The sequence below is a fragment of the Thalassophryne amazonica genome, chromosome 13 (assembly GCF_902500255.1).
Source record: "Thalassophryne amazonica chromosome 13, fThaAma1.1, whole genome shotgun sequence".
NCBI classification, from domain to species: Eukaryota; Metazoa; Chordata; class Actinopteri; order Batrachoidiformes; family Batrachoididae; genus Thalassophryne; species Thalassophryne amazonica.
The window spans coordinates 42194134-42221552 of record NC_047115.1 but is presented as its reverse complement, the minus strand read 5'-3'; the positions used below and the strand labels follow the sequence as shown (position 1 = coordinate 42221552).

Here is a 27419-nt window from a genome sequence, read left to right as displayed (position 1 = left end):
AAATGACCATTTACAAGCAGAGAAATAAGCTGTTTATTGAGACATTTTCACATCTGAAAGTTTGAACCAAAATGTACCCCAACAATTATTTCTTTATTTGCGGTGTTTCACAATGTATTTACGCAAATGCACCAAAGATGTTTACAAAGACATACGCATATCCTTGTGATCTCCCAACACAGGATCTCCACAGGGCTGTGTCCTTTCCCCTCTGCTCTTCTCCCGCTACACTAACTGCTGCACCTCCAGCCACGACTCCGTAAAGCTTATCAAGTTTGCGGACGACACCACCCTCATCGGACTCATTTCGGATGGGGATGAGTCTGCCTACAGGAGCGAGGTGGACCGGCTGGTGACCTGGTGCAGCAGCAACAACTTGGAGCTCAACGCCCAGAAAACAGTGGAAATGATCGTGGACTTCAGGAAAGCCACAGCCCCCCCGCCCTCCCTCGCCCTCACCAACAGCCCCATCACCACTGTGGACTGTCACCGCTTCCTCGGCACCACCATCACCCAGGACCTCAAGTGGGAGTCAACTATCAGCTCCCTCATCAAGAAGGCCCAGCAGAGGATGTACTTCCTGCGGCAGCTGAAGAAGGCCAAGCTGCCTGTCCAGCTGATGGTGCAGTTCTACACGGCCATCATCGAGTCCATCCTCTGCTCCTCCATCACGATGTGGTACGCCGGGGCCACAGCCAGGGACAGACACAGACTGCAGCGCATTGTGGCCTCTGCTGAGAAGGTGATCGGCTGTAGCCTTCCATCTCTCCACGACCTGCACGTCTCCAGGACTCTGGGCCGAGCAGGTCGGATCACAGCTGACCCTTCTCACCCTGCACACGGTCTATTCAAACCACTCCCCTCGGGCAGGAGGCTACGGTCCATCCGGACCAGAACCTCCCGCCATAAGAACAGTTTCTTCCCCTCTGCCGTTAGACTCATGAACACCTCATAACTCAGTCACCTTAAGCTTAACTGTCACTTTATCATTTTATCACGGGTCACGTTAGACAATGTACTTTGGTTTTTAATTGCACTCCTCCCACTGCACTGTTTTTTCTGTTTCTGTTTTTCTGTTGCACACAGCCTTTCATATTTCTTTTTTTAATCTTATATTTTATCTTATTTTGACACATATGTTATATTTTATCTTAGCATTTTATCTCTTCTTAATGTTGCACCATTGTACCGAAGCAAATTCCTAGTCTGTGAATCCTGTTCACTGGCAATGGCAATAAACTTCTTCTTCTGATTCTTCTTCTTCTGATCCTGTTGTCTGCTGATTCACTGTCGATTGGTTTGTATTAATCGCATGTTGTCAATTTCAACTCTGTTACAATCTGTACCAATACAGAAGAATTTGTGCAGGTTTATTTCAGATAGCTTTCTTGGTGTGTTAATACTATTACTTGTGTTAATAGTACTTTTCTATTACTACCAGCGGCAATAGTATATGTAGGTCCAATTCACCAAATAAACAGCCTTTTGTGAAAACTGTATCATTACTTAAAGTATCTTGAAGTCTTGTTCACGAGTGGGGGTAAGTTGGAGCGTGAGATCGATAGACAAATTGGGCCGGCGTCTGAAATCTTACAGATGCTGTACCGGACTGTTATGATGAAGAAAGAGCTGCGTGGGAAGGCGAGGCTCTCAATTTAGCAGTTGATTTATGCTCCTATCCTCGCCTAAGGTCATGAGCTTTAGGTAATCACTGAAAGAATAAGCTTGCAGATGCTAGTGGCAGAAATTAGATCCCTTTGTCGGGTATATGGCCTGACACCAGGGGCCAGGGTGAGAAGCTCAAATATCCGGAGGGACTCTGAGTAGAGCCACTGCTTCTTCACATCGAAAGGAGCCAGTTGAGGTGGTTCAAGCACTAGGTGAAGTTGCCCCGTGGTCCTTTCCCTAGAGAGGTCTTCCATCCATGTTCAACCAGGAGAAGGCCCCAGGGAAGACCCAGGACACACTGGAGAGACTATATTACCCAGCTGGCTTGGGAAGCCTTGAGTTACAGGAATTGGCCAAGGATAGGGAATTGCGTGACGAGCTGTTTGCTCTGCTGCCACTATGACCTGGAATCGGATAAAAGGCTGAAAGTGAATGAATGAATGCCTAAGGTAAAGAGAAACATGAAAATAATCAAGGAACGTATGACAGTTCTATTTTGAGAGAGACTGATGAAGGGGAGTAACAACAGACTACATCTCTAGATCTGTTTGAAATCGGTCCATATGTCAAAATCATCCAGAACAAGAAGAGCCACTCTGAGAACACCAACACCCATATCTTACCTGTTTGACACTGAGTCATGTAAATTAATGCTTTGTGATTCATTCAGTGGTACCATAATTTATGGTTTTGTGTGGCCTTGACATGTCATCGGTTCTGTCCAAAAACCAACCACTTCATCCCTGACTGACATACAACCCTCTCACCATGCTGTATCATACTGTCTCCAAACTGTTGGAGTTTAACAGTTATAACTTTCAGTTTTACTTTTGAGGTTCACGATTATGTGACCAAAAGAAAAGTGACATTTCATATTACTGTTTAATGGAAATCACATGTATTTTGATCCAATCTAAAAGGAAAAGACATTCTAAAAATTCCCTGTATTACAAGCATTGGGCCCAATTTTATCCTTGTTGTGTGTCCTGGACCTTTAATTACTTTTCCTCAAAATCAGTCAGCTGTATCCTTGGCTGACCCTCAATCACTCCACCAAGTTTGGTCCAAAGTGGATCAAACCTCTGAGTTATTTTGTCCCCACATGGGCAGACACACAGGACTGAAAATAACACCGCATTGTTGTAAAAAAAATGTTTTCACACTTTGAACATAATGTATCTGGTGACCTACATTATCTTTCCAAAAAAGGTGCATCTTGTGACCCCTTCAAAATGTGTGGCATGCTGTCAATTTAGGGCAACAACCTTATGACACATCCTTTGTTGTATATCTGTCCTACTTTGCTACTTTTTTTGTATGCTACTGGGCCAAAAAAAAGTGCTAACTATACATTTTGATCATGTTAAATAACTCGTCTTCACCGGTCCCAAGCACACACACATTATTCTTTGTTTCCTCATTTCTGCAGAATGACAGACTGTCGGTAAACAAGAAGCCGGCACAATAAAATAGAGTTATAGGGAGAGGGAGCTCACATTCCATAGAAGCACATGAACACCAGACATTTCCTCATGTGAAAACCTTCTTTGTACATGTTAGAACAACACTGCGAAAGTGCAAAAACACCCACATTCCCTTCACAAGTGATTTAAACATAAAGAGTGCACAACACGTGCTTACAAAAAGTTCCGTGTGTGTGACAGCACCATCTGATTTCACCCACCTGTGCATGTGTGAGAGCCATCTGGGAGTTTCCTGGAGGGCACTGGTTGTCATTTGTGTTGTTCCATGTCAGGAATTTGTGCACAGTGAGCATGTCTCAGCAGAGCTTCCCGCCCCTCACTAATCTGCACCAAACACAGTGAACTTTGAACACGGAGATCAACTCCCATCAGCTGGCCTGGGTCATGTGCCTTCCTGCTTCCTAAATTGAAGAAGTGAAAAAGTGCTGTTGAGCTGGTTGTGTGTGGAGCCCTCCCACACCACAGCTCACTGGAGAGTCCCTCTGTTTTTAATGAACTTGTCCTCTCATGCTGATGTTATTCACACTGACACACAGAGTCACATGAGTCACCAAAGTCACCTGTTACATTTTAAACATACGAATGATAGCATAATCGTTGTCATTTTAGACTTTTTGTGTTATTGACGGTGATTATTGGATCATCAGCACCCGTCTGTTGACATTCAGCTTCAATTTGAAGACAGTAATAATAATAATCAGTTTAGTTGTGGACTGTGTGAGAGCAACAAAGAGGAGTTATTGGGGAAATAGCGCCAATACAACTAAACAGCGACATCTGGTGGTGGTTTGCTGAAATTGTAAAACTGTGAAATTGTGACTTACAAATCGTATATTGCTAGACTAGACCAATACAAAAACTGTAGGGTTTTTAAAAAACGTCAAGTGACGTCATTCACCTACCCCAGACTCACCTTCAGCTACAGAACTGCTTGGTTCATCTGATTTTTTTTTTTTTGGTTCAACTGAAGTCTGCATTCTCCTTCTGGTGACCTCATTTCTAGAGGTAGGCAGATCGATCCTAATATCGATAATATCGATACCAACGCTGGTATTGATATTGAACGACCCCCATGTAAAAAGATCGATACTCAAGCTTTTTTCTTTCCCACACACACTGACTGCTGTGCACGCAGATTCATCAAAGTCTACTCTCTGTCTGTAAGAGTAGGGCTGCACACAACACGGAGCAGCGCACCCTTGTATTGTGGTTTGTCAGCCCTCTACCTCATGAGATTTTGTTTTAAGTTGTGTTGAGTGATATTTTTTTTAAAGAAAAACATTGATTGTGAGTATTTTGTCACATACATTGTTTGGCGAAATTCTATCCTAGGTCTTTTGGGTCCTTTGGATCTATGAAGCTTAAATATGAAAAAGTATTGGTATCTGTATCGATATCGGCAATACCAGGCCTGTATTTACTTGGTATCGGATCAATACCAAAATTCCCGGTATCACCCACCTCTACTCATTTCCCCTCGAGGCAGACCCGCCTGTTGGACCGACATCTCTCCTATTTTGGACTTCTGGGATATCTCGTGCCCACTGATTGAGCTCGCCGGACTACAATATCTTCAACCGTTCTCGTTGGAGCAGCAACACACAGAATGTGTCTCTTCTCAGATCTCTTTCAGTGCAGCTTCTTGTTCTGACTCTTTCATCGCCAACTGTAAATGGTAATCAAAACATTCCAATCGTATCTTTCTGAACTCTTCCGCATCAAAACTCCATCGTGTCAATGTTTACAGTGTGCTTGAGCGATAACAGGCGAAGTTGCATAAACTAAGTTTCTTAAATATTTATTATACGCACTGCACATTAATGAAAAGAAGAATCAAATCAAGCAGAGATACTAAAAAAACCCAGCAAAAATATATGAAAACTAAAAGAAAAAGCCAGAAATAGAGAAGAGAAAGTGAAATAAAACAAAGTTCAACTAAAAGACAGTGTTTACAGGATTTTGCATTCTTATGCAATGCAGTAATTTTGCAAAAGGTTACAGTTAATTTTTTATAGTTTTTTTAATGTGGAGATTCATTTTCATATATCTGCAGATACCCCTCCCCCATTCACCCACCCCGCCAAGAAAATAAAATACGTAATACATAACAGATAAACTAAACCCTTATGGAAAAAATCTATAGGTAATTCTATAGGCATGACCTATAGGTTGCTATAGGCTAGGCTATAGAATTTCCATGGACAAGCCTATAGAAAAACCTATAGGCTGCCATAGAGAAACCTATAAGTGCCTATAGGCAATTGGGACGTTTCACCTATAGGCCCTCTATAGGCGGTCCTATAGGATAGCTATAAGAGCCAGCAGGCCAAACCATAGGATCTCTATAAGAACCTATAGGCCAGCCTATAGAATTTCTATTGGAACCTATGGGATCTTTGTAGGAACTTATAGGCCAATCTATAGGATCTCTATAACAATCCATAGGCCAACCTATAGCATTTCTACCAGAACCTATAGGTTGGCCTATAAATAATCAACTAAGGCAGGGGTGGCCAAGTTCGGTCCTCGAGAGCCACCTTCCTGACACTCTTAGTTGTCTCCCTGCTCCAACACACCTGAATCCAATAAAAGACTCGTTAGCAGACTTTTAACGAGTCTTTCATTGGATTCAGGTGTGTTGGAGCAGGGAGACAACTAAGAGTGTCAGGAAGGTGGCTCTCGAGGACCGAACTTGGCCACCCCTGAACTAAGGATTCACCTGTGTATGTATATATATATATATATATAATGTTTTTTTCACATTGTGGGAAAGGGTCCAGTTATTAATTATTCCATTGTCCTTGCTTTAGTAAGCAGCTGATAAAAGCCTGCCTGCACTTTTGGGGATCAAATAACTTGGAATTTCAATAAACTTTTCATAAAATCTCATTAATTCATTGATTTTCTGCCACTCATCCAGGTCGTGATGCCAGAAGACCAAGCAGCTCATGCCACACTTCTCTATCCTCAGCCAACTCTTCTTGGGGGATTCCAAGGCATTCCCAAGCCAGGTGGGAAATATTCTAGTGTGTCCTGGGCCTTCCCAAGGGCTTCCAACGTTGGACGTGCCTGGAAGATCTTGCTAGGGAAACGACCAGGAAGCATCCTCACCAGATGACCAAACCACCCCAGCTGAATCCATTCGATATGAAGCAGCGGCTCGACTCCGAGTCCCTCCCAGATTGTCAAGTTTCTCACCCTATTATATGTCAGAGTGAAGCCCCAGATACCCCAAATAATCATATTATCTTATTCTTTAAATCTGAATACGATTATTCACTAGGTGTCCTCCAGAGATATGACGTGAATTCCTTTATCAAACTGTTTTCATTTATTTCAGACCCTGTCACATTATATGTGTGTGTATTTTTTCTTCGCATTCTTTGTAGGAAAGATTCCAGTTTATTAAATATTCTTTTTTTAATGTTTCAAAATGTCTTTAAAAACATGGCAATGTTATGATGTAGATCATAAACGGTTGAAACATAAAGTATTCTCCAACACTACTGTTAAAATACGATTTTGACCATATTTTGGTATTTTTGTTGACGCCGGTGACGTCCCTGCTCACGTGACCAGCTATAACCAATGGAGCGATCTGGGCGTGTTCAGCTTCAATCATGTTACGGTTTTCGCGACAGCTCGTACTTCAAGTTTTGCGGGAGAAAACCGATCTGCTTTCTCACTTTACAGTAGGATGTGAGCACTTCTTCTTCTTGGCGTCGTTTCCGTGACCGTGTGCGGACTGAATAATTTTCGGATCATCGTCATCATGCGCCCGACGCCTGTGTGCTCCGCCGGCGACGGGGACATATTTGACAGCATTCAGAGAGGAAACACTGAGCATTGTGCACAATTCGTTCAAAATGATCCATCAGTCCTCCAACGAAAAGGTAAAACACAGACTGCATGTTTGCATATGATGTTTCCTGCCTAGATCTTTTTTTAGTATATTTTGACTAGTTACATCTTTGTGAAACTGCAGTTTTATTCTAAATGACGTTTTCTGATGGAAACCTGCTGCTCCTCTGTGACGTCATTAGCGTGCCAAACGGAAGGATACATCAAATCCAATCCCACTGTATTACATTTTGGACTAATATATGTTGTGTAACATAAGACACTTTATTTTTGATTGTGAATCTGTTATTACATATTTTGCATATTCAATTTCAGTTCATATCATCAAGAGAGAAGCATTAAATACATTGTCAACCTTTTAATGTTGTTTGATAAATTCCATATTCATAAATGTAGAGTACTGAAAAGGAACCCGTATTTACACGGACTTCTGGCTGAATTTGAACAATATACGAGTATAAGCAGTATAGACTCTCCCAAATGTCATAAAACTGTCCTCATAAAACTATGAGGATTTTTTAAAGAGAATTAAGTCTCTTTGCTTTTGTTATTGTAGAATTTATTAATTTTTTTCTCTTTCTGTTTTAATGTTAACTTTGTGAATGTTAATGTGGCCTCATCTTTTGTTTGTTTGTTAATGTATTTGTTGAAATAAAGTTTTGAATAAAAATTTGAACATAAAAAAACCCCCATCAAACCCAATCTAGTCTGAGAGTAGTGAGCACTATAGACCCTATAAAAGAGGTTTTCTTTGTTTAGGGCTCCATGAAACCTGTAGCCACTCTGTTCAGTAAACTTCCAACAGTAGACAAATCAGGCTGATTCTATCCTTTGTCTTCTTCCAGGTTGGGGTGGTTTTACCCCACTCCACTACGCTGCCCTGCATGGTAACCGTACACTCATTGACCTTTTCCTGAATAATGGAGCCAATCCCAACTCGACGTGTGATGCAGGACAAACAGCTTTTCATTTTTCTTGCAGGTCAGTAATATGTTGCCAGTTCAGGTTATGAAACCACACCTTGAGGGTTACCCCTCCAGAAAACATACATACATACTGCAAAAATGATTGTGCTTTAAAACATGCAGAACATTTTCAGGAAAAGGGTTTGTTTTCAGCCACAAGATTAAAAATGCATTGTGGCTGATGACTTCACAGAAAGGAGTTGAACTGAGTAGTGTCCCGCAGGAGGCAGTATCCCTTTGTATATCTGCAACTCAGTGCATGGCTTTGTCTCTGCATGTCTGTCTCTGTCTGTATATGCCTCTGTCTGACTCTGCATGTCTGTCTCTGTCTGTGCATGCCTCTGTCTGACTCTGCATGTCTGTCTCTGTCTGTACATGCCTCTGTCTGACTCTGCATGTCTGTCTCTGTCTGTACATGTCTCTGTCTGACTCTGCATGTCTGTCTCTGTCTGTACATGCCTCTGTCTGACTCTGCATGTCTGTCTCTGTCTGTGCATGCCTCTGTCTGACTCTGCATGTCTGTCTCTGTCTGTGCATGCCTCTGTCTGACTCTGCATGTCTGTCTCTGTCTGTACATGTCTCTGTCTGACTCTGCATGTCTGTCTCTGTCTGTACATGTCTCTGTCTGACTCTGCATGTCTGTCTCTGTCTGTGCATGTCTCTGTCTGACTCTGCATGTCTGTCTCTGTCTGTGCATGTCTCTGTCTGACTCTGCATGTCTGTCTCTGTCTGTGCATGTCTATCTCTTGATGTCTCACTAGCTGTTTCTGCATGTCTCTTTATCTGTTTCTGCATGTCTCATTATCTGTGTTTGTCTGTCTTTGTCTTTGCAAGTCTTTCTGTCTGCATTGTTTATCCCTGCATGTCTCTCTGGGTCTGTTGGTCTTTGTCTTTGTCTCTACCTGACTCTTATGTCTGTTTGTCTTTCTGTGTCTGTATATTTTACTGTCTCTCTCTACTGCTCTCCCTCTCTTCACCTATCTCTGTCTCTCTATATAGATGTAAAATCTTCATGTATTTGTTACAGACTCTCTAAGTCTCACACTGAGGGGCTGACATTGTGGGACACAGAATGAATGAATGAATGAGGTGCCTTTTATTGTCATTGTACATACATACAACAAAATTTGTCTTCAGCATTTAACCCATCCTAATTACAGTTAGACACAATCCAACCACTAGGAAGAGTGGGCAGCCACGTCAGTGTCAAGGGTTACTTTATTCTTCACTCAGGCAAGGGAATATCTATATCATGCACCAAATGATGAAGCATGGAGCAGATTTGCGACTCGTAGACCTACAGGGAAAGACATCACTGCATCATGCTGTCAGTGGGGGCAACATGTGAGTGGAAAAAGACTTTACACACCAATTTGTCTTTTAATATCACTACAGTATTGCATCAAATATACAACGCATGCATTAACTTTGTGCACCGTTTTCCAGTGTTGCAGTGCAGTACCTGTGGGAGACTGGAATATTTCGGTTCTCTGACAAAGACCTATACAAGGTGACACCTCTGCACTTGGCTGCATCTACTGGAAACACAGAGATGGTTCAATACCTGCTCAGAGATCAGGTATGCTATAGCTTGAATCCTCACTCAACCAGTCGTCAAGTGATAAATCTAAGCGTGACAGAGATGTTTGCACTAACCCGTGTTACAGTAACATTTTAAGTGGCATTTGTGAGTGTAACTCCATATTGCATATTGTAGTGCTTGACAAAGGTTTCCCAGAATAATCCCTTGTCCACATGATTATATCAGCTATTGTTGAATGATTATTGTCATTTGCGGGATCAGAGATCACAGGTGTTCAGCTTAGGCTTGCACTTTTGTCTCCTTTATAATATTATACACTTTACAGGGAAGAAGTATGCAAATCCCTTCCAAGCTTTCTTTGGAGAACATTGTTTTTAAACTTTTCAACAATTTTTTGACAGTTACTGATAAGCTGGAGAGCCTTTGCCCATCTTTGCTCCTCAAAGACTCAACATTTTGTGAATACTGCTTTTGTAACAAATCATGATTACAATCACTTGTTGGCATCACCTGTTTGAAATGACATTTTTTATTGTTTTGTTTTGTTTTTAACCCGTTACTAGTCCTAAATTGCCCCCATCCCAGCTTTTTTGGAATGGGTTGCAGGCCTGACATACTGTAATGCTGTATATTGAGTTAAACAAAAGTTGACCACACAAAACATGATGTATCTTGAGTTCATACTGTCTCAATTGAACAAAAACCAAAGAAAATGTAAGAATTACTATCTTTTGTTAGGGCCATTTCACACATAACATGATTGAAGCCAACTAGTGCATGAAGGAGGAATTGCATGCCATTCATGAAAAATCTGAGCTGCCTCCAACGCCTCGTACACCTGTCACTACAATTATTCGCACATACCAGTGGCAAAAGACAGAGTGTGCCCTGTGAGAGCCCATTCGATCCCTGTCGCGGCAGGTGTCGGCCAAACTCCAGGAGACACACATGAACATCCAACACCACTCGCGTGACTTAGAAAATGTGTGACCATTCATGCTATGAGGACGAAAAGAGTCAGCAGATGATCACTTTCGAGGTGGATGTGAAATTTGTCTAAGTGCCCCTGCGAGTATGGCGTTGCAAAAAGCAACACACGTGGTGTGCATGTGTATCACACGTGCGCATGTCGGCCCCCCTGCTCACCCCCGAAACACGTAGCATGTGTGTGTTTCACATCCCCACCCCCTGCTCCCCTCTACACATGTGGTGTGTGGGGGGTGGTGTGCACTTGTATAAAATGCTTGTATGTATGTACAGACATGATCACATGGGGGCCAGACAGCCATGTCTGAGCGCACACAGCGCCTTTTAGCTGATCGCAGCACACTGACAGCTGGAAATGATGGGTCAGTGCACACGATGTTTCACATTACAAACAGACCACCGCCAGGGCAGGTATATAAATTATTATGACAATACCTCCATACGCAATTACATAACAAATAACAAAAATGAATGACCACATAACACAGAAACAGAGTGACACGTTGGTCTGGGCCCTGAATGAACGGAGGGGCTTGGCTGCCAACAGCAGGTGCTGTTGAGATCTCTGCTCCTAGACGTCCCAGCTGGGGAACATGTACTGTGTTTTGAAGGACATGAACTTACAACTTTCCTCCATGAGGCGTGTGTCTCTGCCTGCTGTCCTCACGTGGAAATACATAAAACATCTTTCGCCTTTGCGCCGGGCTGTAGCACATACAGTGCACCTCGGCAGGCTGCAGGCCAGCCCAATGCATGCCCATACATCTTCTAATTTCTCTTTTTTGAAAACATACATTTATCTCCTTGGTGATTTTAAGCATTTCACGCTCCTGTTATAATACAGCAATTGTCATGCAAAGGTAAAGTTTCTGTCTGTTAATCAGAGCTTTTGTAAATTGCAGGTTCAAATCCTGCAAGTGGCATTTATTTTTTATTTAACCAGGGTTATTTAACTGCAGGGTTCTGTATTGGGTCCCCTTTTATTTATTTTTTTATATCAACCCAATGATTTTCACTAATTATACACCAATATTTCATCTGTCAGTGTCCGTTGATTGTATTAATTATTTATATACCCGGCTGGACATAATAGGACATAATGAGAGGGCACTGCTTCATTCGTGTCATTTCATGACTGCACGTCTATGACCATGGGTCATCTACAGAGGAAGAGACGGTTCATACTTGTATTGTCCACTCGATAAGAGGGATTCAATAAAATGCAGTGTTTTTTATGGTGTGTGTTTTTATTTTGTGTGTGTGTGGTTTTTTTTTTCTTCCACAACAGCGGCGCCATGTGGTGCAACACGTTCAGCTTCTCACACTGTGTTCGTGCACATGCACGAGTGTGCACGAAACCATCGTCAGTGTGTCATGCACGCCCGTGGGACCGTGCATCCCTCATGACAGCAGGTGGAATGTTTCGTGGTTCCCCATTTCGTGTTTGGTTCGCAGATTTTCTTCCGGTTTCTGCATCTTTCCTTTAATGTGTGAAGGGGCCCTTATTTTTGCATTTTCCATATCTTCCCAACTTTATCTGATTTGGGATTGTAAGATGTCAGCTTCTTTCTCCAGTGTGCAGATTTTATGCATTTTTGAGTGTCACTCAGTTAAAACATTTTGTGGTATTTTTTACGGGGCTGTTGGTGAAGGTACTCTACCAAACAGCTTGGTCACGAGCCGTCAGTTAGACAGTACGACTGCAAAATTCAGAATTGATTTGAAAATGACTTTTGCATTTCAATTCAGTTCTTTAATTTGACAGAGATGAACGGGATGCAGAATTACAATTGTAAAATTCAGAATTTTGCACAGCCCAATTAGATACATCTGAAACCAGTCCCAGTTTCTAAAATTGTGTTAAGCCTGATGTTATCCTCAGCCTAGCAACTTGCAATATGTCACAAAAAATTCATCTTGGCATTAAGATTCTTTGGTGAAAAGGGTTAGACTGCCTTTTGATGAGGTCCATCCTCTGTGTTTGTTCCAGAGATGTAGTGTGGATGCTGCTGACCAGCAGGGAGTGACGGCGCTTCATATAGCTGCAGAGAGAGGAGGGGTGGAGGTGTGTTGGATGCTTCTGCAGACAGCAGGTTGCTGGATACTCCATCAAAAGAACCACAGTGGACTCACACCACTGGACCTCTGCAAGCAGGGGAAAACATTTCGGTGAATCTGAACAGTCTTGATATTTGTGGAAAAACATGGGCTTGCATAGTCATAAAATAGTATATTTGCATTTACACATTAAGCCAGCCTCCCATCACAGATTTCTGGCCACAGTTTCCATCCTCCCTGTTCCAAAAATGACCAAATTAAGCCCATTTTATTAAAATAGCAGGCAAAATTCATGTTTTCTCTTATTGTTGACATCTGCATAGTGCTACGCCACACAGTCTATGCCAGTGGTACCCAAATTTTTGTCTGCAGGGGCCCCTCTTTTGTAGCAGAGAATATTTTCAAGCACTAACACACACACACACATCTTTTGCTTATATTCCACTGGCTTTTAGACATTTGTAATTTATTATAACTATACCCTCATCTTCAAAACAACACATCACCTTTACGGTGGACTTATTAAAAGTGACATGCATCATGCATCTTAGTTATTTAATTATTTATTGTCACAAACTTGTCCATGTTCAGCTAGCAGTATTCAAGCATCATTATTATCGTCATCATCATCATCATACATCTGACGATTTCTACCAAAAAGGTGTTCAAAACCTGCCAAACAAACATGCAAAAACCCATATAACTACAAAATATTAGTTAATCTATAAATACCCTGGTTTATGTGGTACTCCTTCACTTATTGCCGCTTTGGCTCATAGAACTATAGGTCCCTGGCACTGCATGTTGTACACACGTCTGCCATCATTTGTTTTTATCACATAGTTGTCATACATGTGTATGATTATTCTTTTTTGGCAGTGTGATAAGCAGAGCGGTGCGGCTTCCTCACTGTGTGCCTTCATAGAGTCGTACTCTACTCCTACTCCCCTTTGCACAGTCACTGCAGACCGAACACAGTCCATTTTCACCCCGCTCCAATGAAATCGTTCATCACTTGCTCCAAAACAGGAAACAGTCTGCATTGTACTTTAATTTTAGCTTAAACTCTAGCCTGACATCAGAGTAACTGAACAGCCAAATCCACATTCAAGCAGAAATTGTTTATTTGCTAATGCATTAATAGAAAGCAAAGCAGTCTATAAAATTAAACTTAAAGATGCATATTACGCCTCCTGTCTACACAAATTACATCTGTTTAGTCGCATTTTGTGGATCACGATGTGTCCTGATGTCACAGATTTTTAAAACATGTTTAAGATGATGTTCTACAATGCTACTTTTACCACAGATTACGCCTGTTGTTAGATGTACTCGATGGGGTATCCGATTCTACCCCCCCCCCCCAATCCACACAATCAGGAGACGAATATCTGCAATGGGAGGCTGACTCTACCTTTTCTTCTGCTTATTACATTGCTTTGTTTGTTTGTTTCAGACATCAGCAACTCACCAGACTACTAAAGCAGTATATTACTGAGCCAATACACCACAAGCCCAGAGAATCCCATGGTAAATGAACAAGTATTTAATTACTATGAGGACAATGGTCGCATTTACACGTTAAATTTCTTGGTGTGTTTTTGATCCAGTTTTGTACTATTGGACTCTGCTTTTTCCAACCCTGAGTGGAACCGTCATTCTGCTGATAGCAGCCATGTTGGGAGCATATGGTGGGTTACTCTGTGGGTTGCTCTTCCCCTGGCTGGCCAGAAGCATCTTCACACAGTACCACCGCATGACCACGTACCAAAGGTCTGGCAAAAACTGTCATGCATATGAATTTATTTATTTCAAATCAGTTTATCAATCAGAATATTTTACAGTCTGGTGTAACTCTGTTCAGATAGTATCCATCTCCCCTCCAGGTTACCTAACCCAATCTACTTGGGAACACTCATGGCTGGCATGTTCCTTTCCATTCTCTGCTTCTATGGAAAAATTCTGTCTAATATCCTTACATACTTTATATTTTTGAATGTCTGTCATTTTTAACCTCCTGGGTTATATGTTAATGAATCTGTCATTCCAACATTATGTGGTACATTTGAATTAGTGTACCCAGTTGCACAAACAGAAAAGCGATGGCAAGACTCTGGTTCAAAGATAGCTTATTAAAGGTGAAGATGGAGGTGATGGTCACTGTCCTAGATACTTAGATCAGCTGTAGAGGAGAGTGGAGACTCACTGAGTTGGTTTTGGTGAGATGGAGAAGTGAGAAGAAGGATATGCAACTGGGATCAGGTACCAATGAGGGAGTGGATAGAATTGCTGAAGCGAGAGGAAACCAGGATCTGGACACAGGTTGAGCAGAATACCAGGTTTACAATTCATAGACTGGCGTAAGCGGAGGCTACAATCTTTGCATAGATTTCTTCTGTGTACACCAAAGATGGATGGCACTGGGTACGTTCAAGAGGTGGTAGCATGAAACTGATTCATCTGGAATCAAGCCCTGGTCTGCAAGTTGGTAGTCCAACTCACCTGTAATTGAACCACATGCTCTACTTAACTACAGCCAAAGCATGGGGCTTACGTTACTGGATGCTTGAGTTAATCTCACACTCGAACAAACCATTTCTCAGAATCTTGTATAATAAAAGTAAGTTGAAGCCATTCCAGCTGCTGTGTTTGTCTGTTGGGGTTGTGTGACAATTGGGGAAATATGAAACTGTGTTTGAAATGTTCCTCCTTAACTAAGAAGACGTGTGTTGCCAAGCGCTTTAGTTCAGGTATCGATGGTCCATTTCGCCCTGGTCCTTTGTTTGTTCTGTAAAGTTCTGACCCAGGATCCCGGGAAGCTGGACAGAGCAGAAGCAGACCCTCGCTTCTCCTGTATCGCTGAGCTGGTGGAAAACAACCAGAGTCCCCACAGGTTCTGCCCATACTGTGAGGTAGGATGTTTGAGCATTGTTGTTAGGGAATGCACCTTACACGAATAGATAGAAGTTATGGAATAATCATTCTGATTGGTTACATGTATTGCAAATAATCATTCTGATTTGTTACATGTATTGGAAGTTGATCAACACAAGCATTGTAAAATCAGTGAATGCCAGAAACTGTTTCAACGCAAGGAAAAGCTTAAGCGGTTAAAAAAGCAACTTCTTTTGCTTTCTCACTCTGAGTCACCTTATTAGACCCACATGTGATCTGCATGGTAATTTGACACAAGTTTGACACTGAATACATTTCCTGATGCAACTCCACATTACATGGACAATGGGCATGTATGGTCTTGAACCGGGAACCTTCTGTTTTAGAAACAAGTGCTCTAACCACTTGGCCATATACAAAATTTGCATATCATGGAGATTTATTTGTGTATTGCTGTCCGACTTATCCAGGTTTTCCTTTTTTCCCCACAGCTGTTTCAGCCGGACTACACGAAGCACTGTAAGCTGTGCGATGTGTGCATTAAGGACTATGACCATCACTGCCTTTTCCTCAACCAGTGCATTGGCCGGGGCAACCATCGCCTCTTCCTCTCCTTCATCCTCTCCATGTTGGGTGCCCACCTTCTTTTTCTTGCCTCAGCAACACGTTACCTGTACGAGATGACGTCTACAGACAGCTACAGCTACAGCTGGTCTTTGTGGCTTTCAATGCTGGGGACTGAGTTCTGGGTGGTGGCCATGATGGTGATGAACGCGCTGACACTCCTTTGGGAAATGTGGCTCCTGAATGAACAGTTTGGGGCCATCGCCACAGGGACGACCACCTACTTCAAACAGTGTGACGACTCCACACGGCACAGGTTGTTAGGACAGCGCTGGATTACAGTGCTCTTGTTTTTATTCGAAGGACAAAGACGGGTGGGTATCGGAGGAACGGAAGATGATAGAAAGTCCATCGACATTTAGAAACTCTCCATTTGTCTTCGTCTAAGAATCAACAGTGTTAACTCTCACAAATAACACGATGTACTTGATTGTAACATTTGATTATCCATCCGTCCATCCATTTTCTATACCCGCTTACTCCAATTAAGGGTCACGGGGGCTGGAGCATATCCCAGCAGTCATAGGGCGTGACATGGGGTACACCCGGGACAGGCTGCCAGTCTGTCGCAAGCCCACATATAGACAGATGAACACATTCAAACTTACACCTATGGACAATTTAAAGTTTCCAGTCCACCTAACCTGCATGTCTTTAGATGTGAGAGGGAGCCAGAGCACCCGGAGAGAAGCCACACAAACACAGAGCGAACATGCGAACTCCACACAGAAAGGCCACAGGCGAGAATCGATCCCATGACCTTCTTGCTGTGAGGCAACAGTGCTAACCACTAAGCCATCATGCTGCCCACGTTTGATTATATGTTATTATATTTTAATGTATAATAGTCTGTGCTGTAGGTAGACTTCTAAATGTTTTCTGTGAATTATTGGATTTCCAGGTTTGCAAAACATCGTTATTCACACACGGTACTGTGACACCAACATGGTGTGTTTGACTGTTGACAGTAGTGTAAGTAAAGATGAAGAACGTTCACACCAGATTTGTTGCCGTAGGACCTGAGATGGGCACTAGAACAATCAAACAGGTCTGTGAGTGAGTTAAGTTTTGGATCCTAAATGAGATCTGAGAAAATAGGTTTTTCATGATGGAGATGAAAAGACACCGTTGTGATATGATGATGTGACAGTGGACTCGGGTCCAATTTAACCCCTGGTGAATACATACAAACTGCAGAATGAGTGCAAATCATTCCCTGTTTTATTCATTAGGCATATGAAGGATTATTTTCACCTTCAACCAGCTGGTATTTTTTTTTCCTGTTCTGTGTGATTTGAAAACCCAACCAAAGTCAACTCAAACAAATGTAGATCATTTTAACATTAACTCTGTAAAACCCAAAGAAGTTAACAGAATTTAAAAAAATGACTGACAAATTATCCAAAAAATTTAGAAGTTTATTATCTTAAATGAAAAAGTTTTTTTTTTTGACAGAATTAAGTTAACAGAACTTAAAATTGATCATTCTATAAGTTGCTCTTATATTTACTCAATGAAATATTAATAAGTTTCTTTTGGAAAAAGTAAAATCCTTCAGTTTCTCCAGTTTTTGCTCATGGTCACCACAGCAGATTGGTTAAGAATCTGCATGTTAATTTGAAGCATTTACGCCACAAACAGTGTATTAATGGTGCAAACTAGAACCAAGAAGGTTAGTCAGCAGGATGCGGTAGTAGAACCATATTAGGTTCCACAAAGAACCTTTCAGAAAGTGGTTCTACCAAGAACCATTTTTCAAAAGGTTCGTGAAAGACCCCCCCCCCCCCCCCCCCAAGTTCTTCAATGCGCCATTGCATGTGGTTCTTTTGGGCACTGTAAATGTTCAGGAAAATTGGTTCTTTGATGAACCGCTTTCAAGAAAGTTATTTGTGGATGCAACTGGATCAGTAAGGAACCTCTTTTAAATCATTCTTTTATAATTTTTCAAAATAAATAGTTCTTTAAGAATTTTAAACCTGCTCAGAACCATTTGACAGGTTCATTAAAATTTTAATCCGATGGTCCTAAACTCCAAATTTGTTCTTCAAATATTGTCTTTCTTGATCATATTTAATATAATTTGTTTTTGGATGCTCAATCATCTCCTCAGCACATAAATTAATTGGATGCTTTCAGGTGAAGGTTTCTTCACCACACACAATATTCCTGTTAGTGATTTCAAACACACAAACTGACACAATAGAAATAACATAAACTGATACATTTAATTAGTAATATACAATATGAACTCACATTCAATGTTTTCTTTAAACTTGAATATGATGTAATAACTCTGAAAAGTGTCAATGTCTAAACACTTTATGGACCAAACTGTAAATGTGTATTATGTATCACAACTGCTTGGATAATAAAAATTCATGTTTATTTGTTCAGATCAAAAGCGTCGTTTGGAGACGGGGTGAAGTGCATTATTTGAAGGCTCCAGCCTCTGCACTTTTGCTGGCTGCCTGCAGAGGTCAGACTTTGTATGATGAGCTTTTTTGCCTTCCTCAGAACCCATTCTCCTTCTCCAATCCTGAGCTGATATTTCTGTGGGACTCAGACTGATTGACAGGTTGAGGGTTGATGGTTTTTGGGGGTGGCTGGGTCAGAGGAGTCCTCCCTGAAGGATGAGTCTGTACAGTGACGATTTGCTGGGCAGACTGGGCAGCATTAACAGAGAGGCGCTGGCCACACTTTTCCAGATGAGGTAATTCAGTCACAGCTTTCCCACTGGTTATCTGAGTGGTTGGTATTCTTGGCTCTTTGCACAGTTCCATGATGTTGTTGTAGCAGTACCTCTTAGCACCAGTGCTTGCTTGGAGCTCTGTTTTGGTCTTTCCATCATTACAACTCAGACTTGGACATGTGGATGATTTCTTGATGCAAGATTGTCCATCAGAGTCATGCTGGTCATTGTCCTCTGGATGAATGGATGCTCCAGGACCTGATGAGGTCTTATCCTTTTGCTACCCTCTAAATGGAGCATACCTTTCACCAAGTGGACAAACATCTTCCGACCAACCATTTCTGACATCATATCTGCCTTGTTGCTGTATTGTGGAAGCCTTATATGCTGAAGCTCATCGAGGGATTTGAATCTCCATTGCCTGAACTCTTTTGCAATAATCCCAGTAGCCCTGAAAATTTTTTTTGAGGTGTTTTCAGTTGCCATGTAGACTTCAGGGATGTGGTCTCTTTCTCAAAAAACTCAGCTGTTTTCAGTCCTTTGTCAAGCATGTGGTCCAGTGGTTGACTTTGACAATCCACGATGTATCTTATGGTGTCATATTGGCTCATGCCTGGGTACAGCAGAGAGCCAAGGTACAGATCGGCAGCCACACAGCCCACAGACCACGTGTCAACGGCCCTCATGAACGGAAGACCCAGCAGAATTTCTGGAGCTCGATATGGCCTGGTTTGAATAGATGACAGGAGCCTGGCATCGGCTTCATCAAAAGCCAGACCAAAGTCGATCAGTTTCAGCTTCAGACCCTGCCGCCGATGGTCAACCAGCACAATATTGTCCAGCTTGATGTCGGCGTGAATGAGACGGACAGTTTCCAGCTGTTGCAGAGCAGTAGCTACCTGCTGGATGATGACACTTATGTCCCGCAGAGGCTGGAATTTTCTCTGCCTCATGAAATCTTTAAGACTCATGTCCAGAAGTTCAAACTCCAAGCAGATGTGCTTTGTATCAGCAAAACTTCATTCCACTGCACAATATTGCATGGGTTTGGACCCAGCTTTTTAAGTTTCTTGAGACTGTCCACCTCCATCATTGCTGCCTGGACATGAAACCCCTTTATTGGAAATCATTTTTACTGCCACAGCTTTCTTGGTGTCCATCCTGATACATTGGGCCACTTTGCCATATGTACCCTGCCCCAGGTACAACTGCACCAAGTAGCTGGTGGAGCTGCTATGGAGCCACTCTTGTTGGGTTGTCTTGCTGTTTTGGCAAGAGAGAGTAAGAGGGGGTGGAATTTGAGGTCTCACTGTGGCCTTGTCAGTGACATGAAACTGCTGCTGGGACATCATTGTGCTCAAATCGATGAGAAACACAATTTAATGAGTATTTATTATGTTCAGATTGCTAAAAGTTCACAGAGCTCTTCAGTGTGTCACTGTGAGGGCTCCAGTGTCATCAAGGGTTCCTGTTCCTTTGAATGAACTGCTTTATGACAACACAGCTGTTTTGACATAAAGGAACCTTGCCACACAACACCAAACTTGGTGTCATGTATGACAGGAAAACGTATTTATTTATTATCTTGCCAAAACAAAGTTTCGCAAGGTATGTTGATCAGTATGTATGGTTGTTTTTGTTTATTTGTTTTAAATCATTGCATTTTTCAGCTTTAACTCGCTCTGCAGCACACAGTTTAAGGGTGATTCTTAGACTACGGGCACTTATGTCCTTTGATCATATTGTATGAAAAACAGAAAAAAGGGGAAATTTCACACTTTTATAGTTATCTTTACAATGAAAGTGTGTTAAGAAATTTGTTCTAGTAGTCTATGATGACTTTTTCACCTTTTTGTTCAGCATCATTATATGCAAATATTGCCGTTTTGTACTTGTCCCACACCCAGACTTTTGATCTTCAATGATAAAAATGAATGGTAAAGAAACATTTTTTCTAATGTTTTAAAATATCTCTATCTATCTATCTATCTATCTAAATATCAGTAAAATAATCAAAACATAATTGGGGTATTCAATGTCATACAACTGTTGTGATTTTTTTAAAACAAAATGTAGTTGTCCCACACTATTGCCGTAATTTCCACCACAACACTGTAATGTCCCTAAACAGTTTGTATGAAAGATTGTTTGGGTAGTTTCTATGGAGATAAACTGACATCAGAGCACATGTATATAGCGCCAAATCACAACAAACAGTTGCCCCAAGGCGCTTTATATTGTAAGACAATGGTGTGGTGGTAATTACATTTACAAGGCCAATAGTGCCCGTAGTTAAAGAATCACCCTTAAATCACAGTCTCTTGTAACTTCACATATAGCAGCCCTAGTAAGATACCTTTCAGTACACAAAAAGTTCAAGGTCAAAGGTCAAGGTCAAACACTAAATTCAACAAAACAACTTTCCTGGTCGCAATTTTTGAAATTTTGCCTCCGAATTTGGCATGAACATAGTGAGTGGCCTTGCCCATAAACCATTACCTTGACCTTCAGGGTTTTGCTTGAGGTCAAAGGTGACCTAAATTAGGTCAAATTTCAGAATGCATTAAAACATGTCATGTAATACACCAAATTAAAGGGCTTGGTGAGAGGATCCAGAAAATACACAAAGTTTTAAAATATGATGTCACTGGATGACGCCATCACAAAAAAACCTGCAAAAGTTAGTTTTTGTTATGGGTGTGACAAAGGGTGAAAATCATGATTGCAGACTCTTGTAAGTTCACATATAGCAGTCCTATCGACATACCTTTCAGCATACAAGAGGATCAAGGTTAAAGGTCAAGATCACAGGAAGGTCAAACACTAAATTCAACAAATCAAATTTCCTGGTTTAATTTACAAAATTTTGGCTCAAAATTTGGCATCGTTTATAGTGATTGGCCTTCCCCATAAGCCATTACCTGTGATAAGTCATCGACCTTGACAATCAGAGTTTCGTTTGAGATCAAAGGTGACATAAATTAGGTCAAATTTCAGATTTGAGTAAAACGTCATGTAATACATCACATTAAAGGGCTTGATCAGAGCATCCAGAATGTATTAAAGGTTTTATTTTGTGATGTCATTTGGTGATGTCATCACAATACAACCTGCAAAATGTAGCTTTTTTAAAGGGTGTGACAATGTTTGTAAATCATTGCAGACTTTTGTAAGATCTCATATAGCAGGCAAATCAACATACATTTCATCACACAAAAGGATCAAGGTCAAAGATCAAAGTCACAGGAAGTTCAAACACTAGATTCAACAAAACAACTTTCCTGGTCACAATTTTTGAAATTTTGCCTCCAGATTTGGCATTAATATTGTGAATGTTTTTGTCCATAAGCCATTACCTGGGATAAGCGATCAGTCTTGACCTTCAGGGTTCACCTTGAGTTCAAACTTGCGCTGTCAAATTTTAGATTTGAATAAAACATGTTGTGTAATACACCAAATTAAAGTGCTTGATGCTCTCATTCAGAATATATCAAAAGTTTTAAGTTATGATGTTATTTAATGATGTCATCACAAAAAAACTTGCAAAATTTAGATTTTTTTTTAAGGGTGTGACAAAGCTTATAAATCATCATTGCAGACTCTTGTAAAATCACATGTAGCAGTCTTACGGAGATACCTTTCAGCACACAAAAGGGTTAATGTCAAAGGTCAAGGTCACAGGAAGGTCAAACACTAAAATCACCCCAAAATACTTTGCTGGTCACAATTTGTGCTTTTTACCTCCAAATTTGGCATGAAAATAGCATATTCCCTTGCCCGTCAGTCCCTCTTCATGGTGGTTGTTCCTTATTGTCTCTTTTGTTCACCTTTTGGCAAGATACCAGTCACTCTCAGGGTGACAGTTTTCATTTATTTATTTATAATATGCATATGCTGCGGATATGAAGGAGAGAAGCTCTTCAGCATCCCACCCTCTCATTAAGTCCTTCAGACTTTATTTTCAGTAAATGCTTCTGGAGCGCATTAGCACAACTAAAAACCTTCAGCTTCTGGGGGCCTTCGTCCCCCAAACTCCCCCCCAACTACAGCCATCTTAACCCCCTGCCACTTTAAGCGTTTTTCTTTATTTGCCTCTCACATACACTGACACTGATGCAGGACTTGTGATCATGGTAGAATGTCCAGATTGGGAAAATAATCACACATCTATTGACAGTCCACCTCATTTGTCAGAGGATTCATCTGAATTGTCATGTTAATATGGCTGTTAGACACCGGCCACACGGCCGCAGTGCACGCCAATGTGTCATGGAAGCGCATTGGCTGGCTGTGACACACGAAAAAAAAGAAGAAAAGCTGTGACACAAGGTGTATTTGGTGTGCAGTGCACATGATCAGACTTTGCACATTACAATATTTCGTTTGTGCACCAAACAGGATGGGGAGTGAAGGTCGGCTCATTGGGGGCACAATCTAGATATGTCAATGTGATCAGACTGCTCCGAATACTGGTGGGTTGCTACTTCGGATGCCAGTTCATATGCCATTTTGACTGCCATTCAGGCAAGCAGTCACACAGCAGTACGACCACCATACAAATATTCCCCAGTTCGACAGCAGCATGACAGTAGTGTGCCTGTTCTCTACATTTGTACTGCCCTGCCAATTTGACATATTTCCCTAAGTGCCACATGAATGTTGTCAGAGGAAATCGAATGTAGCTCATATGCAGCACAAATGTTGTTTAAATGTCAATTTGTAAACATTTATGTAATACTTGCTGCAGGTCGAATGCAGTACAGCTGGAGGTTGACTTGCACGACTGACGTTCGACTGTCCATTCTACGGCAGTACGAATGCAGTACGACTGACCCCACCTCTGTTCGTACGTTGTCCAGCATGAGCCACACACGAATGTGCCGACTGCTGTAGGAATGCTGTACGAGGCGTTCGAGTTCAGTTCGAATGCAGCACGAATCGCACGAATGTCATTCAAATGTCAAATCTTCGGCATTCATGCAATTCGTGCTCTAATGTGATGAGGGTATAACCACCAGCACATGTAACAAATTAATGTCTGATGTAAATTCATACACAAAAACACAGAGGAGCTGCAAATAGTCACAACACAACAGAAGTACTAACAACACAAAAAGAGGTTTCTGCCCAGAGGACTTGGAGCGATTGAACGCTCAGTGCATCACGGCGCTCTGTTTTCTTGTCTTGATCTAGACGGCAGCACTGAGTAATTTTATTTACATTTTGGATTATTTTACTCTGTAGAAAAATATGTTTTCAGATTTTATTATTTTATGTGAAATGCATTGAGCAGTTGAAATCAGTAAATGTCATTTGGGCAGAAACATGTTTTTGTGTTATTTGTGCTTCTATTGTGTTGTGGAGCTTTGCAGTGCATCTGGGTCTTTACGGATGTGAATATCAAGTTAAATTGTTGAACATGCTGGACGTTATGTTTCTGTTCTGTGATCGCAAAGACTGCAAAAAGCAACCTTTCTCAATTTGAAAGGTTGCTTTTGATGGTACTCCCTGTTGTAAAGTTGACGCTGGTGTGTGTGTGCATGTGTGCGCGTGTGTGTGTGCATGCTTGCATGCATGCATGCGTGCATGCATGTGCACGCATACGTGTGCGTGTGTGTGTTTTCTTGCACACCCACTTAATTTTCTTGGTGCAGCAACACGTTATATGTCCGAGTTGGAGTCTGGTCTCTGTTGTTTTCGACTGAGTTCTGGGTGGTGGTCATGATGGTGATGAACGTGCTGACACTTCTTCAGGAAGTGTGGCTCCTGAATGAACAGTTTGGTGCCGTCCCTACAGGGACGACCACTTACTTCAAACTTTCCTTTTGTTTTCAGTCTGTTGCCAAATAACATGATGCACTTGACTGTTACATTTGCTTATGTGCTGATATTATATTTGAATCTATAATATTCTGTGCTGTTGATAGACTTCAGAAGGTTTTCTATGAATTATAGGACTTCCAGGTTTGCAGCACATCTTTATTTATACAAGGCACTATGACACTGACATGGCTTCTTTGACTCTTGACAGTGGTTTCAGTGAAGATGAAGAATGAATTTCCACTGAGGAACACACACAACACGTTTGTTGATGATCAGAAAAACTGTAGGACCAAAATTGAGCACTGGAACAATAAATCAGGTTTGTGATTGAATTTGTTTCTGGAACAAGATGAATGAAAGAATTTATTCGGCACACACAGACCCAAAGTAACAAAGTAAACTCACAAAGAAAACAATCCAACAATGCACCCATGTGCTCGAAAGGGTGTCGGCAGAACCAAAAGCTTATAAACACCCACCCCTTTAACCAAAAAAGTAAAAATGTATACATATGTACTGTATATAAAAATATACCAATACAAAATATAAATTAACCACTGAAATAAAATTCTAAGATTTGTCATGACTCATATACCATCACATTTACCAGGCGATTAAAAACAAGTGATTATGATGATGTGACGGTGGGGTCTGGCCCAATTTAACACCTATGGTGAAATCATGCAAACTGCAGAATAAGTGCACATCAATTTCTGTTTTATTATTTTTATTATTGGAATATAAAAAGATTAATTTCTCCTCAAAGCAGCTGTTGTTATTTTTTCTGTTCCGTGTGATTTGAAACCCCAAGTCGAGTGGAAAAAAATGTATATAGATAATTTCATGAATAAAACATGAATGTGCTCAGTGGTTTTCTTTTCATTTCCTGCAGTCACTCCTGCTGGAGTTTAACATTACTTTTGGGAGCTGCAAAGTACCATGACTCTGACAATGTTGACCTAAGTTGGATTTTATTGCACTCAAATTACAGCAGAAAGTCTTATGATATGAGATCACATTCAGTGTTTTCTTTAAAGCTGAATATAAGATAAGATCGTCCTTTATTGTCCCACAGTGGGAGAAGTTGCATTGTTGCAACAGCAAAGTGACAGCAGAATATAAGAAAAAAAGTTGTGTACCACACTGCAGACACATATTACTACTACACATATAAGAACACACAGGTATATTGTAATTAAACACTGTAATTAAAAAGTCCTTATACCTTTTAAAATCCAGTCAGTAGGACAATTGAAGCATGCTTTGTAGTTATGGGACATTGCTGATTGTGCACTCTGCCAGCAGCAGGAGGAACATGCCTCTCCTTCACACACACTGAGTGAAGCAACCCATAACTGAAGCATCTGTTGAGTGCTGTCAAAGAACCCTGCGCTGGGTGGTGCACGTTCCTCAACATGAATGATAAGTTGGCTATCATCCTCTGCTCTCCCACCACCTCCAAGCTCCACTTGAATCAAGCTGGCACCCAGTTTGTCCAGTCTCCTGCTGTCCACAGCAGAGATGCTGCAGCAAACTGCACTGTAGAAAATGGCTGATGCCACCACACTGTTGTAAAATGCCTCCTCAGCAGGTACAGCCTGCTCTGAGCCGTCTTATAAAGTGCATTATTCAACACCCAGGTATTTAGATCTCAATGACACCATCTCAATGTCCTTTCCCAGTATGTTCATAGGTGCTGGTGGGGAGTGCGTATGTCTGCAGCCTTTTAGTTTTTCCTGCACTGGTGTCTGGGGAACAAACACCAGTATACAAAGTCGTGCATCAGTTCTCTGTACTCACTCTAGTCCTCATCTGGGCTGAACCCTATGATTGCAGAGTCAGCAGAGAACTTCTGCAGGTAGCACTGAGTTGTGTCTGAAGTCTGCAGTGTAGAGGTTGAAAAGGAATAGAGCCAAAACTGTTCCCTGTGGGGCCCCTGTGCTTTAGGCAACCATTTCAACACACAGTTGCAGTCGCGTGTCCTCACATACTGTGAACGATTTGAGAGGTAATTCAGGATCCAGGGTGACAGATGATAATCCACAACTATATGTTCCATGTTGTTCTTCACAAGTGTTGGCTGTTTGGTGATGAAAGCACTGGAGAAGTCAAAGAACATGATTCTCACCGTGCTCTCAGGTTTGTCTAGGTGGGGAAAGAGTTCTATATAGGAGGTAGATGACTACATCTTACACTCCTATACCAGGCTGGTAGGCAAATAGCGAGTCCATAGTTGATCTCACCAAGGACTAGGACCAGCTTCTCTAAGGTTTCCATGAGGCGAGATGTCTGTGCCACTGGTCTGTAGTCATTAAGATCTTTGAGGTGCATTTTTTTTGGCACTGGCACCACATAGGATGACTTCCACTGAGGCACTTTCCCCAACTCCAGGCTTTTGTTGAACAAATGTTCAGCAATTCCATAACACTAAAAACTGTTGATGTCTAAACATTTATATGTTTTTGCTGACATCAAAATGGAGTACATCTTTCACCTTGTGGGTAGCCATCTTCCGACCAACCATTTCTAACTCATATCTCCCTTGTTGCTGTATTGTGGAAGCCGGACGTACTAAAGTCATCAAGAGATTTGAACCTCCATGGCCTGAACTGTTTTGGGCTAATCCCAGTAGCACCTTGTAGGGATGTGGTCTCTTTCTCAAAAAAAACTGTTGAGCTGTTTTCAGTCCATCATTGAGCATATGGCCTGGTGGTTGACTTTGACAATCCATGAGGTCTCTTGTTCATATAGATAAATATAATGTGGTCAGTGTCTTTGGTATTCATTCTCTTCAAAGGATCCTTGGGTATCACTGGGATGCC

General features: G+C 41.5%; 2 protein-coding genes across 2 annotated transcripts in view; one reads left to right on the top strand and one right to left on the bottom strand.

Moving 5' to 3' along the window:
• The window catches only part of wdfy4 (WDFY family member 4), a 120514-nt gene extending 116983 nt beyond the window's left edge, over nucleotides 1-3531 (bottom strand). Inside the window, 1 exon segment of the mRNA XM_034184287.1 lies at nucleotides 3353-3531. Coding sequence (XP_034040178.1) covers nucleotides 3353-3445 — 93 coding nt within the window. The 5' untranslated portion in view covers nucleotides 3446-3531.
• A 3283-nt stretch (nucleotides 3532-6814) lies between these two features.
• On the top strand, nucleotides 6815-16627 carry si:ch211-223a10.1 (probable protein S-acyltransferase 23). The gene is made up of 10 exons (XM_034185454.1): nucleotides 6815-7045; nucleotides 7859-7994; nucleotides 9212-9322; nucleotides 9425-9557; nucleotides 12499-12677; nucleotides 14023-14096; nucleotides 14177-14339; nucleotides 14453-14535; nucleotides 15291-15478; nucleotides 15953-16627. The coding sequence occupies exons 1-10, from the start codon at nucleotides 6925-6927 to the stop codon at nucleotides 16445-16447; spliced, it is 1683 nt and encodes a 560-aa protein (XP_034041345.1). The 5' UTR covers nucleotides 6815-6924; the 3' UTR covers nucleotides 16448-16627.
• Nucleotides 16628-27419: the final 10792 nt, after the last annotated feature.